Source organism: Patella vulgata, chromosome 8, assembly GCF_932274485.2.
Source record: "Patella vulgata chromosome 8, xgPatVulg1.2, whole genome shotgun sequence".
NCBI lineage: Eukaryota > Metazoa > Mollusca > Gastropoda > Patellidae > Patella > Patella vulgata.
Window position 1 is genome coordinate 29,192,106 of NC_065886.2, and position 14,410 is coordinate 29,206,515.

At 37.8% G+C, this 14,410-nt stretch overlaps 1 protein-coding gene across 1 annotated transcript in view; it reads right to left on the reverse strand.

Annotated features, from left to right (window-relative positions):
- Positions 1 to 2,470: 2,470 nt before the first annotated feature.
- The window catches only part of LOC126830208 (uncharacterized), a 30,942-nt gene continuing 19,002 nt past the window's right edge, over positions 2,471 to 14,410 (reverse strand). The window contains exons 10-17 of the mRNA XM_050560546.2: positions 13,008 to 13,334; positions 11,348 to 11,710; positions 10,541 to 10,876; positions 8,970 to 9,356; positions 7,608 to 7,913; positions 6,627 to 6,729; positions 5,096 to 5,160; positions 2,471 to 3,741 (exon numbers count right to left, since the gene is read on the reverse strand). Coding sequence (XP_050416503.2) covers positions 3,656 to 3,741; positions 5,096 to 5,160; positions 6,627 to 6,729; positions 7,608 to 7,913; positions 8,970 to 9,356; positions 10,541 to 10,876; positions 11,348 to 11,710; positions 13,008 to 13,334 — 1,973 coding nt within the window. The 3' untranslated portion in view covers positions 2,471 to 3,655. The remainder of the gene's footprint in view (positions 3,742 to 5,095; positions 5,161 to 6,626; positions 6,730 to 7,607; positions 7,914 to 8,969; positions 9,357 to 10,540; positions 10,877 to 11,347; positions 11,711 to 13,007; positions 13,335 to 14,410) is intronic.

Consider the following 14,410-nt stretch of genomic DNA (forward strand, 5'->3'; position numbering starts at 1 on the left):
GGATATGTATTGTTATTTAAAACTATTATATGCGTAATAAATTCTCGGTATGTTATTTTCTGCAGAAAATGTTAGCCGTTTATGGCGATATAATGGCGATTTATACATATAGGACATAAGTATAAAAGTTGGTTGATGATATATTTTATTAGGATTCACTCCATTTTGAAATTTGTTGAACCAGGATCTGTTCTCCGAGCGCTATCCACCCCGTTATTCCTTTGGGGCGGGGGGGGGGGCTCTGATGATGTTATGCTGGTGCTTGCTGTAAATGGTTACACCTTACGATTTGTTACGTACATATGACCCTGGTGGTATTAATATTACTAGCTCCAGTAATATTAAGGCAGGTTAAGTGCGCTCTACGACCCAGGGGCCCCGTTCGTGACTAATATCACAGTGAACTGGATTTAGAATTTTCACATTGACAGCCGAAATAATAGCTTGGAACGCTTCAGGGAACAGTATCGTCATCTTTCAGCACGCCCTTTCTCGTGCAACATGATGTTCCTCCAGAAAGATGACCAATACCCCCACCCTATCCCTAATGACTTCAAACATGCAATAGGGTTTAACGTTTTACATTTCTGAATCAGCTGTGGTGTTAAAGAAGGGTCTACGCAGTGCAAAGTAATATTATGATGGAAATTTGACAGGTGATCTGTCTACTTTTCTTGGGGAGCAGGGTTGGCAGCATATTATGAGTATTTAATAATAATACTAGCCCTAAAATGAGCCAGATATTTTTTCCGTTTGGAAATAATATCTCCGGAGAGATATAACCCGCAGCTCTATATTGACTGTTTGGTTAGTGCCGGTCAAAGATAATTGATATTTATATGAGTTTTCAATAGTCTCTGTATAAGTAGTCATTAGTGTTCTTAAACACAATAACAAATCGTGCACAACTGCCATTCCCTTGTTTAATCGACAAGATAATTGCAAAAATATGTTTGCTACTGCACATAAAGTCGACAATCGACAAGTTAGTAAAACAAGCACTATGGACCAAGAACGGAGCTTGACGTCATCGCTGCCATCTTGACATTGTGACTGGAACGACAAAACATGCTAGTTGTATGTCGATCCTACTTGCAAGGGCGGGACTATAGGCATTTTTAATGATGAGATCCTACATTAAAAATTAAGATTTAGAATAATTAATACATCATTTGAAGGAGACGTCCTGTTGTGAGACTGAAATATGACGGATGTTTGTGAGAATCCACAATTTGCCACCAAAGGGGGGGGGGGGGTCAACAAGAAGTGTAAATTTTGCCAACCAAAGCAAATGCACAATATCTCAGACAACAAACGTTTAAATATTTCTTATTCTTTTGGGTTATTTTTCTAAAGTTAAATGCGTAGTAGATGTCTCCCTTCCCTCAATTTAACTTCACGTCCCTTTTTGTCGAAACAAAAAACATGAGGGTTCATAAAGATACTTTGAAACCGGCGATATTAATTGTTTCCGATATCATTTAACTACAGCTATTAAAGCTGAACTCCGATTAAAAAACTACAGAAATAATTAAAATAAAACATTTTTGGATGGTGATATTTTCTTCGTGGACATTCGTGGTTGGCTGATTTCATCTAATTAGTAAAATAATATATACCTGATCAGACATAATAATTGTGTAGCAATGATATATCCAGTAAGCTGATAGTAGTGATAGTGAAAAAACTTCAATCAGTCAGGAGGTATTTGGTAGTTGACTAGCTAACCGGAAATGCACACTTTGCTTGACACGGCATAAACTGGATGTGGGTGTGGCCTGTCTGTGCTTTTTTTTACCCCTACGCGATCGCCATGTTGGTTCTACAAATTGGTTCTACAAATATGGCGGTTGTTCAGGGTGTTAACTGTTTTTTTTTTATTATTTAATTATTTCTGTAGTTTTGTAATCGGAGTTCAGCATTAAGTTATGGTGCGAAAACAGGTCACTTTGAAATGTACACAGAAAATGTATTGTTATTTAAAACTATTATATGCGTAATAAATTCTCGGTATGTTATTTTCTGCAGAAAATGTTAGCCGTTTATGGCGATATAATGGCGATTTATACATATAGGACATAAGTATATAAGATGGTAGGTTTTTGTCAGTAGCGCCCAAACAATTGAAAAATTTGACCGATAAGGGGCGATATGTAATACATTATGCACATTATATACATATAAAATTTTGAATATGGTATATCTATAACAAAAAATCTGGGAAAGAGTTTTAGTGCCTACTTTGACAATCAACCTCATTTCACAAGGCCACGCCATAGAATGTGCTTTAAATAGCTGGGAAACTTACTCGTTTTGAAACCGTCCAAACCACTATTGATTCATGTTTAGTTTATGCTATGGTGTGTCTCGTGGAAACTTTCTAGATATTTATCATAATAACTTGTTGATGGTGGGTATAGATGTGTCTTCTAGCGTTACATTTGATCAATGTGCTAAACTCGTGCTTTAACCCAAACCTCATCCCCATGCTGTCCCTTCTCTATAGCCGTCTTTAGATGTTATAAGGACATGTAGGCGATAGGTATGATGACCACCATTCGACCCCGGGTGTGTTGGTAATATGGAGCAGGGCGGGACGAAAGCCTAGGTCCCGTGTATAGTTGGAATTTAATATAGGAATAGGTTGTAGCGCCGCTGCGCGGGCACAGTTTCCTTTATAGCACACAACATGACTTTTGCCCCCGTCTTTATTAGCCTAGTTTGTGGAGAAAAAGAGACGCTAAACCCCATTTCATTTTATTATTAGTTGTTGTCGAAGCACAGACAATGGGTGGCCTATAGGCGGAAACGATTGATTTACCGAATGGTGGTAACTAGCCCCAGAGCGTTACACGCCATACATTTAACTAGATTGATACATTACAAGTAAATATGTTGCATCTTTTATTTTATATATAATTTTAACATTAATTAATATCAATAAACACACAGCTTTACGGATAACCGGTGAGAGCATCATCATTGAAACGTTGTAGTTAATAAACCTAGTGAATGTTATCCATCAAGATGTCTGTTATATATCACTTTCACTAAATGCCTTTCAAAGATATTAATTAATACCATTAATTGCCAGTTATAAACTGATTTGACTAGCACACTATCTGTATTGAATTATCAATCAACTGTTGCTTAGTTATATTTTATTTTAATTTTAACATTAAACATACATTATGCAAAAGCTAAATCTGTCTACTTCAGGTCTTTAGGTCTGAAATGTTATCTAAATTATAAATTAGACATTAATTATATTATCCAGACCATAATCAACCCTCGATGTCATCGCTAGCCTGCGATATTTACTGGATTTGAATCCGATTTGCTGCTCAACGTTCACTGATGATGTAATCTAAAAATGGATAACCGAGACTATGTTTGTTTATCGTACCGATTTAGTAATGATGGGCGAGGCTAGGCCTAAACTTCAAAAGCTAATATATCGCTTCAGAGTGGATCAATTTGACTGAAATTTTCAGCAAATTCCCTTTACATTATCTAGTTTTTAGCTATTATAATGACAACTGCCAGCCCTTTAGCTACTCTTTCATAATGCCCCTTTAATTGGTGTCGTTTCTTTCCAGTTGCAAATCGTTTTGCATATCACAATATCTGTATTGATCTATTAATTAATCTTAAGTCATAAACTACAATTGATGAGCACCACAAACGAGACGAGATGCAGTAGAACAGATGGGTATGTCAATATACCAACTCCAGTAGGATCTGAAAAATACAAAAATTCAAAATACAGGTCCAAATACAAAGGATCTCCGGTGAGCTATCAGTGTGCTCATTGTCTCTAGAACGTGGAGTTCACAATCAAACTGTCCAGCTTTAGTGACCCATCAGTATGCTCACTGTCTCTAGAACGTGGTTTCACAATAAAAAAGATCTTCAGTGAGCTATCAGCATGCCCATTCTTTCTTGAAAAAGAATTAACAATAAAAATGAACTTCAGTGAACTATCAGTGTGCTCACTGTTTCTATAACGTGAAGTTCACAATACAAATACGCCTTAGTGAACTATCAGTATGCACACTGTTTCTAGAACGAGGGGTTCACAATAAATAGAGGATATTTGTCGTTTTAGAGTGAATAACATATTTTATTTCATCGAGAAGCAAGAAAACTTATGTTTTCACGAATGCGTAGCATGAGTGAAAATATAAACGTTTTTTTGCTTAGAGATGAAATAAAATATGTTATTCACGACAAAACGACAAATGTTCTATTTATTTTATGATTTTACAATCATTTTAGGTAAAAACAACATGGATTACTTTAGCCAGTGGAATAACACTTTTATTTCACTGATAAAATGCGGTATTCCACTACTGATCATAAAATACAGTGGTCTAGCTTCAATGAGCTATCAGTATACACACTGTTTCTAGAAAGAAGAGTTCATAATAAAAAGATCTGACAGTTTTGTTTTGGGTTCCAAGAGATTCTGGTTATTAGTCACTAAGCTAACATTGATTGCTACTCACTCGGCTACAGAATATTTTAGATCAGGATCTGATCCCCTAGTTGTTCTTATTCTTGGGGCCTGTGATGACGTCACGCTCGGTATGACCGAACTTTCTGTAAATGGTTACACCTTTAAATTTATGACGCTTATATTATTGTGTATCGATATAATCACAGCTTTACACCAATGATTGTAATAAGACACCTGGATCCATCACAATATTAATCTTCTCAGCAATCGTGATGTTGCTGGTTACAGGCCTGAGTGCTAGATAAGTCACTCGGCATTACGAGGCAGGTTCAGTGAACTCAACCACACATGGACGCCGTGAACATGGTTTAGACTGTCCACATTGCAAGTTACCCATAAGGTGAAATAATCGCTTAGAACTCTTGTATTCCGTACTTGATGATCGAGGCTACATTGTGCGAAATCGAAATAAGGGTATCGTCAATTTGGACGATCCCCTCTTAGCCATGCCATGCTCGTAAAACCGTTAGGGTAGCGTGGTCAATTGTGGAGTATACTCCATAAGAAGATATTACGACGTATCACAACATAGGACAATATTCCCCTCCCCATCATCGAATTGAGCTGACAACTTACCTGGGCAACCTAACTTATTTAAGTCTTCTATTGATAAACAATCTTTATAAAGCCTCAACAAGTCCCTGAAACAATCAATCATTTCAAATATATATATACATGCGGCAGCGATACACTCGAGTTAACCATTGAATAACCCGAGCGGTATTCAATGGTCATTGAGTTCTGTGTATGTTCTATATCTACATGCAAATCTCAAAATACACTGTACTATCCAGATTATCAAAAAAAACCAAAAAAACAAATCATCACCAATAACGTTGAAATTCATCAAAGTTTCCGCCCTTTTTTTCTTTCTCTTTTTTTTTACCAAAATTGTGGTTGCCTAGTGGTGAAGTATTACAGTTTGACGTAATTATGAAAGTGATGTCATTCTGGACTAAAGTAGTACGTGTCCAAACCATTGAATACAACCATAGGTTATCCAATGGCTGTATTCAATGATACTTGCTTGTATTTGTATTTAGTTGTAGAAAATATATATATATACCAAAAAATACTAATATTTGGATGAAATAATCTATATTTAATTTTTTTACATTAGTGCCAAGATCTTTCGGTCTTACGGCGTCTTCAGGGCTAATACAAAAGACAATGATGTCGCTTAGTTTTACCTCGCTTAGTTACACAATAGCTTGACGTCAAAACAAGGACATAACTGCGGTATGTCTAAGGGGAATTAATTATTTATAAAATGAATGTTCATCTTCGTCCATTACGTTTCAGAGATAATAATTCTATTGAAACCTTAACATCAAGCCATAGCGAAGTCATAGCTCTGGGTATCCCAAGATGAAAGCAGCAAATATGTTCATAGTCTGTTCTATTCAAATGATTATACATGAAAGAGTTTTATTACAAAAACGTCTGTGTCATTGCCGAATGGCTCAAATGAGAGGCTAACATTTCTCTGGCACTCAAGGGATAAATTGATTTTGGTGAGAAGTTAACATTTTTATTGTAACAATTTTATAATGGATTACACAAGTTTAGATGGTAGATTAAAATCGCTGAAAGGTCAAACAAGTGTAAGTGGTAGGGTAACATCACTAAAAGGACAAAGAAATTTAAGTGGTAGGTTAACGTCGATAAAATGGAAAACAAGTTTAGTTTGTAGGTTAACATCGTTGAAGGGGTAAACAAGTTTAAATGGTAGGTTAAGATCGCTGAAGGGGTGAACCCGTTTAGGAGGTAGGTTAAGATCGCTGAAACGACAAACAAGTTTAAGTGGTAGTTTAACATCACTAAAAGGGTAAACAAGTTTGGGTAGTAGGTTAACATTGCTAAGTAGTAAACACGATTGGGTAGTAGGTTAACATCGTTGAAAGGGCAAACAAGTGGTAGGATTAGAAGTAGATATATTGGTGAATATAGTTTTTATCGTGAACATCCAAGATTGACGCCACATTATATAATGGAGGAAGGAGTGCCTACCATAAATGAAAATCGTATTTGTCCGGGACAAATTGCTAAGCTACCTTTTTGGTCGAATAGCAGAATATCAAAATATAATATAAATATTTTAACTTACGGACAATGATTACCGGAAGTAGAGTATAACTTCTTTGATTTACACTCGCAGCTGGAACATTCTTCAACATCAACTTTATCTTTAACATCAACTTTATCTTTATCTGTTAAAATTAAACATAAATTTAATCATTTGATATTTATAAATATTGGATGGTTGATCTTATAATTGGGAATCTTTCAACATATACTTTATTCTTCCTCGCCTTTCGAAGAAAGCGGGGGACTATTAAAATGGGTTCGTCTGTGTGTCTATCTGTCCGTCACACTTTTTGGGACACAATAACTTTCCTTCTAATTGACCTTGCATGTTTAAACTTGGTGTAGGTGTTTATTATGTCAATGCCTTGTTTTATACAGACACCAATGTCTTTATTTGTAAACGTGATAACTGAATAAAATCAAGTTCTGTCATTAAGTCAAGTGACGTAGTATGTGACAAGGAGTAAGGTCGCCTGTCTAATCCCATAGGTTTTCTCTCGGTCTTCCCATTGTTAAAGATCTTTACGCGCATGTGAATTGTTGAAATAAAATAAAATTGTATTGATTGGAGGTTTAAAACATTTCTTGGCAGTGTAATAAAACAATATAGAAGATTCACCCAAGCGAGGTGCATATCAATAGACCTGATAATCATATTGACCTTTGAACTTAGCGTCCAGGGATATCAAAGATATAAAATAAAATTATGTCATGTCTACTGGGAGCCACGGTGGCTCTGTGATTGAGGTACTGGCTCACTGAGCAGAAAGTTCGTGGTTAAATCCCATTGTTGGCCAGAATTTGTCAATGTTGAAGGTAGAAGGGTCTGGCAAGAAACAGCGCCTAGTCGTTATGATGGGACGAAGAGTCTGGGTACACATTGACGTGCAAATACAAATGTTCCCTTATATCACAAATCGTTATGACAGTTGGTGTAGAAAGGTAGGACAGACGGTAAACCTCATTTCATTTAGTATTGTATATGAAGATATCTATCTACCTGTCATGTTAAACTTGAGATTAAGACTATGATTATAAGAATTCCCCAAAATACATCTCAGCTCTGTAACGGTGTCTGTAGTCAGCTTTAGAGTTGACCATGTAGAGTAAGAACAGTTGTTACTGTTGAGTGTTCTCCTACTTTCACTTCTATTGTGATAGGCTGACCAATTGGGGTAAGATGGGGGTGATCGCCATTCCCATCGCCACTCCTCACTCATAATTCTAGTAACTCCACTACATACAATTGACGATGGACGATGGTCAGTGTCTCTAATCACCTCCATTTTCATGTCGCTGGGTTCAACTGTAAAATAATATCCATATTGTTACTATTAAGTAAGGTAGCGCCCCCGATCTAAGTGTTAGTCGATAAAATTCACCGGGATTTTCCGGCGTGGTTTTTCCTTGTCAGTTGTGAAGGACGGGGGGCTTAACGAGGACAGCTGTCCCCGGGAAGTCACCAATGCCAAGTCCAGTTTTTACAAGACCACTACATTCCAGCCTCATTCTGATAGGACTTTGATACACAGATTGTTTGGGTTGACGGACAACAATGGATGGTGTACCTTGTATATTTTACGAGACCAGTACATCCCAGGCTAATTCTGGTAGGTTTTGGATACATGGATTGCTCGGGTTGACGGACAACCATGGGTGGTGTACCTTTTAAATTGTAAGAATAAAATGAAGAATGATATGATACCCAATTTATATCGGTCATGCACAAGCAACAGCTTTATTCACTGATGGTATCAAATGGCATGGTCGGTTCATGAATTGATCCGAACGTTTTAGATTATGGTGAAATGACGCGGTTCCGAATATGGTAAAACTGGTGTGTAGGGTTCACAAAAAGGTTCGCGGTGTCATGTATGTGAGTAAGTAACATGATTTTCTTCATAAACGACCCCAAAGGAACACCTATGTAAGTGTTAGTGCTTGGATCCAGATCGATTATAGGTGTATCGAAACGTGATCATGTGGTTAGCACGTGCGCGCTGTATCATTGTACAAGGCCTGTACAAGTCCTGTACAAGGCCTGTCATTGAGACAACTGGCGTGGTTTCGAATCCCCGGTTCTACGTGACAAGGAATAGGGTCGCTTGTCCAACCTTGTGGGCTTTCTCCGGGTCCTCCCACTGCTAAAGACACCTACGCCCAAGCGAATCATTGAAATAAAATTAAACCATATGTTAGTCCCAAAATGACCTAGTTTGTGTCGAGTGGACGTAAAACCCATCTCTCTCTCGCTCTCTCTCTCTCACTCTCTCTCTCGTCACTACTGCTGATAAGTGGATCGAAACGTCGTTGATCGTGAAGTGGTTAGAATTGATATTAAGTACATAAAACATAAACTTACCTGTTGCTTTTAAGTGAAAATCACTTTGCAAGTTTTGAATTCCGGCATCGTTCGAAACCTTTATGATACATCTGTATTGCCCTGCATCTGAACAGTCTGGTTGTTTAATTGTCAAGTTTGCTTTAGTAGCAACACCAGGTTTTGTTGATTGTATCTGAAGGCTATATTTGTTGGGTGATATCCCCGGTCCAAGAACAGCAGTACCGTTGCCTACAGACCCTAACAAAATACTAGATTCTGTTATTTTTAGTGGCAGTTTCTGTATTTCAACTGATTCCATTGTGTCGTAACGAGAGTGGTCGCTTAGTGAACATTCTACGGTTAATGTCCTAGTTTTGTTTGGGATGAAAACTGGCGGAGAAATATAAATACGGTTGGCATCAACATCTGTAAATAAAAGATCAGTCTGTTAATGACAGACATACGGTTTTGCGAACGCACCACACAATTTAGGTTTATGCGTAGGGGCATATAGCAGAAGACGGTGGAAGGAGGTGGGTGGGGCAGAACCTGTACAACAATCTACACCTGAGATAGAAACCACACATGTAACTCTTTGACAGACCTTATGATCTACAGAGCAGTGTTTTACCACTCGACAACCATATCCCACAGACCACACGAGGCTATTTACTTCTATCATAGTCGGAGAAAGTCGCGTAAAGTAATTGCTGCATGATACAATAAACACACCTTTGGCTCTGTGAAAATGCTGAGGACCAACACAGAAAAAAAAGCCAAAGCTGTTTTAACCAACTCCAGCCTCCCAGGTCCCAAAATAAAGATTACCACAAAACCACAGGAAAATGTCATTCGTACATCATCCTACTTCTATATTTTTGGTAAACGGTATTTTGTTTTACATACACCAACACAGAAAAAAAACCAAAGACTGTTTCCAGATTCCTAAATAAAGATCATCACAAAGGTCATTTGCACATCACCCTTAAAAATATTACAGGCGATTGCAAGATATGGACAGTTAAGAAAAGCGTTTTTTTTCATGCAATCAGGGGTCATAATCCAGAAGTTTACGGTCCGAAGTATCGACAGGAACCAATATCTTTCAGATATAAACATATAATTTAAGTATCATCAAGATCAAATAAAAACTGTGACATCTATAGGATCTAGACATAATAACCCCTAAAGTTAGGGTCCGATAGGCGCGAATATCGACAGGAATCAAGTTCTTTGGGATATAAACATATATTCTATGTTTATATATATGCGTTAACAAGGTGTTCCGGGAATGGGAGTAGTAATGCGGGAATGTGGGGTCACATAGCGTTACATATCGACAGGGTTCATCCTTTTATGAGCCCAAATTTTCAAACCAAATTTTAAGAAAAACCCGTTAAAAACTGTAGCCTTTATAATTTTATGAAAAGGGAAAATAACTCAGGGTTGACCCTAATGCTTCACACCAAATTTGATAAAAAAAAATAATCCGTTTAAAACTGAAGCCACTAACACGTTAACGGGTCTATTGTTGACGGACGGATCGTGGGATGAAAATCGGTGACATATAAAAATGGTATATTAACTAAAATTGATGAAAAACAACTTACTAGTTAAATAGATGGTAATGTCCCGATTATACGTCTCCAAACCTGCTGCTGTACATCGGAATTGTTTACCATTATCTTCATCTTTCACAGTATAACTTAAGAAACTTCTTGTCGAATATTGGCATCCTGCTTGTTTCGGTCGAACAATAGCTGTGGATATATCCTCCTCGGAATGAACGTAAGCCCTCCATGAAGAGTTAGAATTAGGTCTCCATAGCCAGGAGGTATTTTGTGGGGGGTTACCGATATCCCCCTCGCATTTTAATTGTAGATTATCGCCGATTGTAGAAAAGTACGTGTTGGGTATTTTACTTGTACCAATACTGGTAGGAAAAACTGTAATAAACAGAGTATTAAAAGGAAATTTGTAATGGACAGAGAATAAAAAAGCGTAAGAAAAACTGTAATAGAGTATTGGTAGGAAAACTGTAATGGATAGAGTAGTGGTAGGAAAAACTGTAATGGACATAGTTTTGGTAGGAAAACTGTAATGGATAGAGTAGTGGCAGGAAAAACTGTAATAGACAGAGTATTGGTACGAGTATTGGTAGGAAAACTGTAATGGATAGAGTGGTGGGAAAAACTGTAATAGACAGAGTTTTGCAAGGAAAAACTGTAATAAACAGAGTATTGGTAGGAAAAACTATAATAGAGTTTTGCAGGTATGGGGGTTGGCGCAGAAAGTTCTTAGCGATTTATTCAGGTTGGTGTCCTCTTGTCAGCAGTGCAGGACCAAAGGCTTTAGGATCATGGGTCGGCCAAATGAAACCGTTTAGTAGTTCGGGTGGAAGAAAAACAGATACTTACTGTCAACTGTGACATTTTTAGTTTCCTCTAAGCGCTGTAGTTTATCGTTAATGCTCCCGGTTGTAGTACACACATATTGGTCGTGGACTCCACACGACGGACTGTATTCAATTGCTAGATACGAATTTAGTGGTGCTGCTATGTCAAAGGAACCCGTGACAGTAACCCCTTCATAAGATGATGAACGCCCAAATTTATCAATTTTCCAGAACCTCCCTTGGTTGCGTCTATTACGTGTAATCCATATTGAGTCTAGTCTTGTATAACCACCATCGACTTGCGGTGAACATCTCAATTTAAATTTTCGGTTTTTGTTATCGGCGCCTGGTAAATTTTGAATTTGTAATTGACCGGACGAGATCACTAAAAAATATATGCAGTAATTTATAAATAAGGCAACAAAATAAATACCAACATACAACAAACAGTTATTCTTCAACAGATGAAAAGTATTACAATCTACACACCAAATGGAAACTGATTCGGGGACAACTTTCAAGATCAAGATCGATGGACGAAATTTCGTATGACTCTCAAAGGACGGAGAAATTAGACAATGCCGGGGAATCCCTCGTATGACTTTTAAGATATGTAGTAATATGGTCTTTGCGACCATATCGTATCTTTAACTAATTATTAGATTCACACATTGTATAGAAGTCATATCTACACACCAAATGGAAACTGGTCCCTGGATAACTTTCAAGATCAAGATCGATGAACAAAATTTCGTATGGTGATGGACATTGCCGGTGAATCCTTCGTATGAGTCTTAAGGCACGGAGGTGATGGACAATGCTGGGGAATCACTCGTATGATTCTTAAGATATGTAGTACTATGGTCTTTATTGCGACCATATTGTATCTTTAACTAATTATTAGATTCACACATTGTATTCGAGTCATATCTCACGAACTCAAATGAATGATTGAGTAGTTGACACATAAAAAGATTTATAAAACCAAAACAAAGCCGATTCTTTGTGAAAATAAAATATCACCAAATCACCAGTTCCTATTGCATAAATTGGCTTGGTAACCAATAATTACATCATATTTGACCAATTAGATAATTGAAAGCTGAAACCCAAGGGTAAAAAGAACCAACAGAGCTCTTAGCGTTCGACAGACAACTGCTAAATTCGGGAGAGGACGCCGAGGTTCATGAGACACCGGCTGGATGGAATAGACCTCAATGATTTGTAGGACAGCCATATGATTTTGGCATTCCGTCAGTAAACTCGGTCTGCAAATTAGGGGATGGAGAGAAAGACATGTTAATTTCAAGTATTGTGTTGCAACTATGCTTGTAACCTATGTATCCAGTCCCGCACATACTCATATAGAAACGAACTGTTTCATTGTTAATTCTGGTAAGACAAACGGATTAACTACTGAGATAGTACGAAGAATATACAAGTTTATTAAAATATGTAGCAGAAGAGAGTATGCGTCACACGTTGGATGTGGGGATATTTTGGCTTAGTGTCTTTCCACATCTGACTAGCGATTCATATCATATCATAACATTGCATAGTACTACAGATAAAGGGATGATTGATACTGTCAGATGAATCACAAGTAGGATTTACAAACACTGTTGATACATGATCTCAGACCATAGCACATCTATGCGTTTACGTCCTGGTGTGTTTCTTACCTTTAGGATAAAGAGTAGTTGTCAAACTGTAGGCCTCGGAATCTCCTAAAATACATTTGAACTCTATTCCTCTTTCGGTCATGGTATGTTTCAAAGTTGAGTAGGTGAACGAGTCGCAATCAAAGTTGCGCGAGCTGTACACATTGTTAATGTTATCTGGATATTGATAAGGCAGCCACGTTTTATTCAACGGATCGTCTCGCCACTGCCATGTCCAATTCTTTAAGGGAACTCCTACCTGTCCCGAACACGTAATTTCTACTGGATAATTGATAGTATGCACATGTCTTTCTGGGATTGATAACATCTTTAGCTTTTGGGGATCAGCTGTAAAATACATACAGAGGGGTGAACTTTAATATATACCTGGATCAGCTGCAACACACACACCATTGAACAACTATCATTATTAATTGTTTAATCACTGTCTAATATAATGATATACATTGTTCAATTCATACTATTGTTTTTTTTATATTTAATATTGAGAGCTGAAATTTATACTTTTATTATATACTAGCAGGATACCCGGCTTCGCTCGGGGGTCATAACTCCGAAACCGGAAGTAGTAGACTAACGCCACCTGGCCTATGTTACTCCCCGGTCCGAGATACCCCTATACCCCAAATTTCAGACTCGGGGCAGACTTAGTGCAGCTGCCAACCCCGAACAGACCGGCTTCCGAAACCGGAAGTGGTAGACTAACGCCACCTGGCCTATGTTACTCCCCGATCCGAGCTACCCCTATACCCCAAATATCAGACTCGGGGCAGGTGTAGCCGCCAACCCCGAACAGACAGACTTCGCTCGGGGGTCATAACTCCGAAACCGGAAGTGGTAGACTAACGCCACCTGGCCTATGTTACTCCCCGGTCCGAGCTACCCCTATACCCCGAATTTCAGACTCGGGGCAGACCTAGTGTAGCCGCCAACCCCGAACAGACCAGCTTCGCTAGGGGATCATAACTCCGAAACCGGAAGTGGTAGACTAGATTTTCCCTTTCCACGTGTATCCAAGTGTTCGATTAGTGGAATCATTCTATTTTTGGGATATGCAATGTGGGATCTGTGTAGGTTCATCCTTATGTTGAGTTGTGATTCAGTTTTACCTATATAGTTTTCTTTGCAACCCGGACATATTATCAAATATAATAATATGACAGTTTTACTTTTACAGGTCTTAGATTGATTTACTTGAAAAGTTACATTTCCATTAATTTTTAGTGTTTTCCCTTCAATAATGTCGTCATAAGTTTTACATCTATTGTCCCCAAACTTTGTGATACTCGGTTCTGTGACTTCAGTATCAACTTTTGAAGGAGTGAGTATATGAATTTATAATCTTTGTGGTATCCCATATTTCAGACATTTTTTACTATTTCTTAATAAATAAATATGTTTAT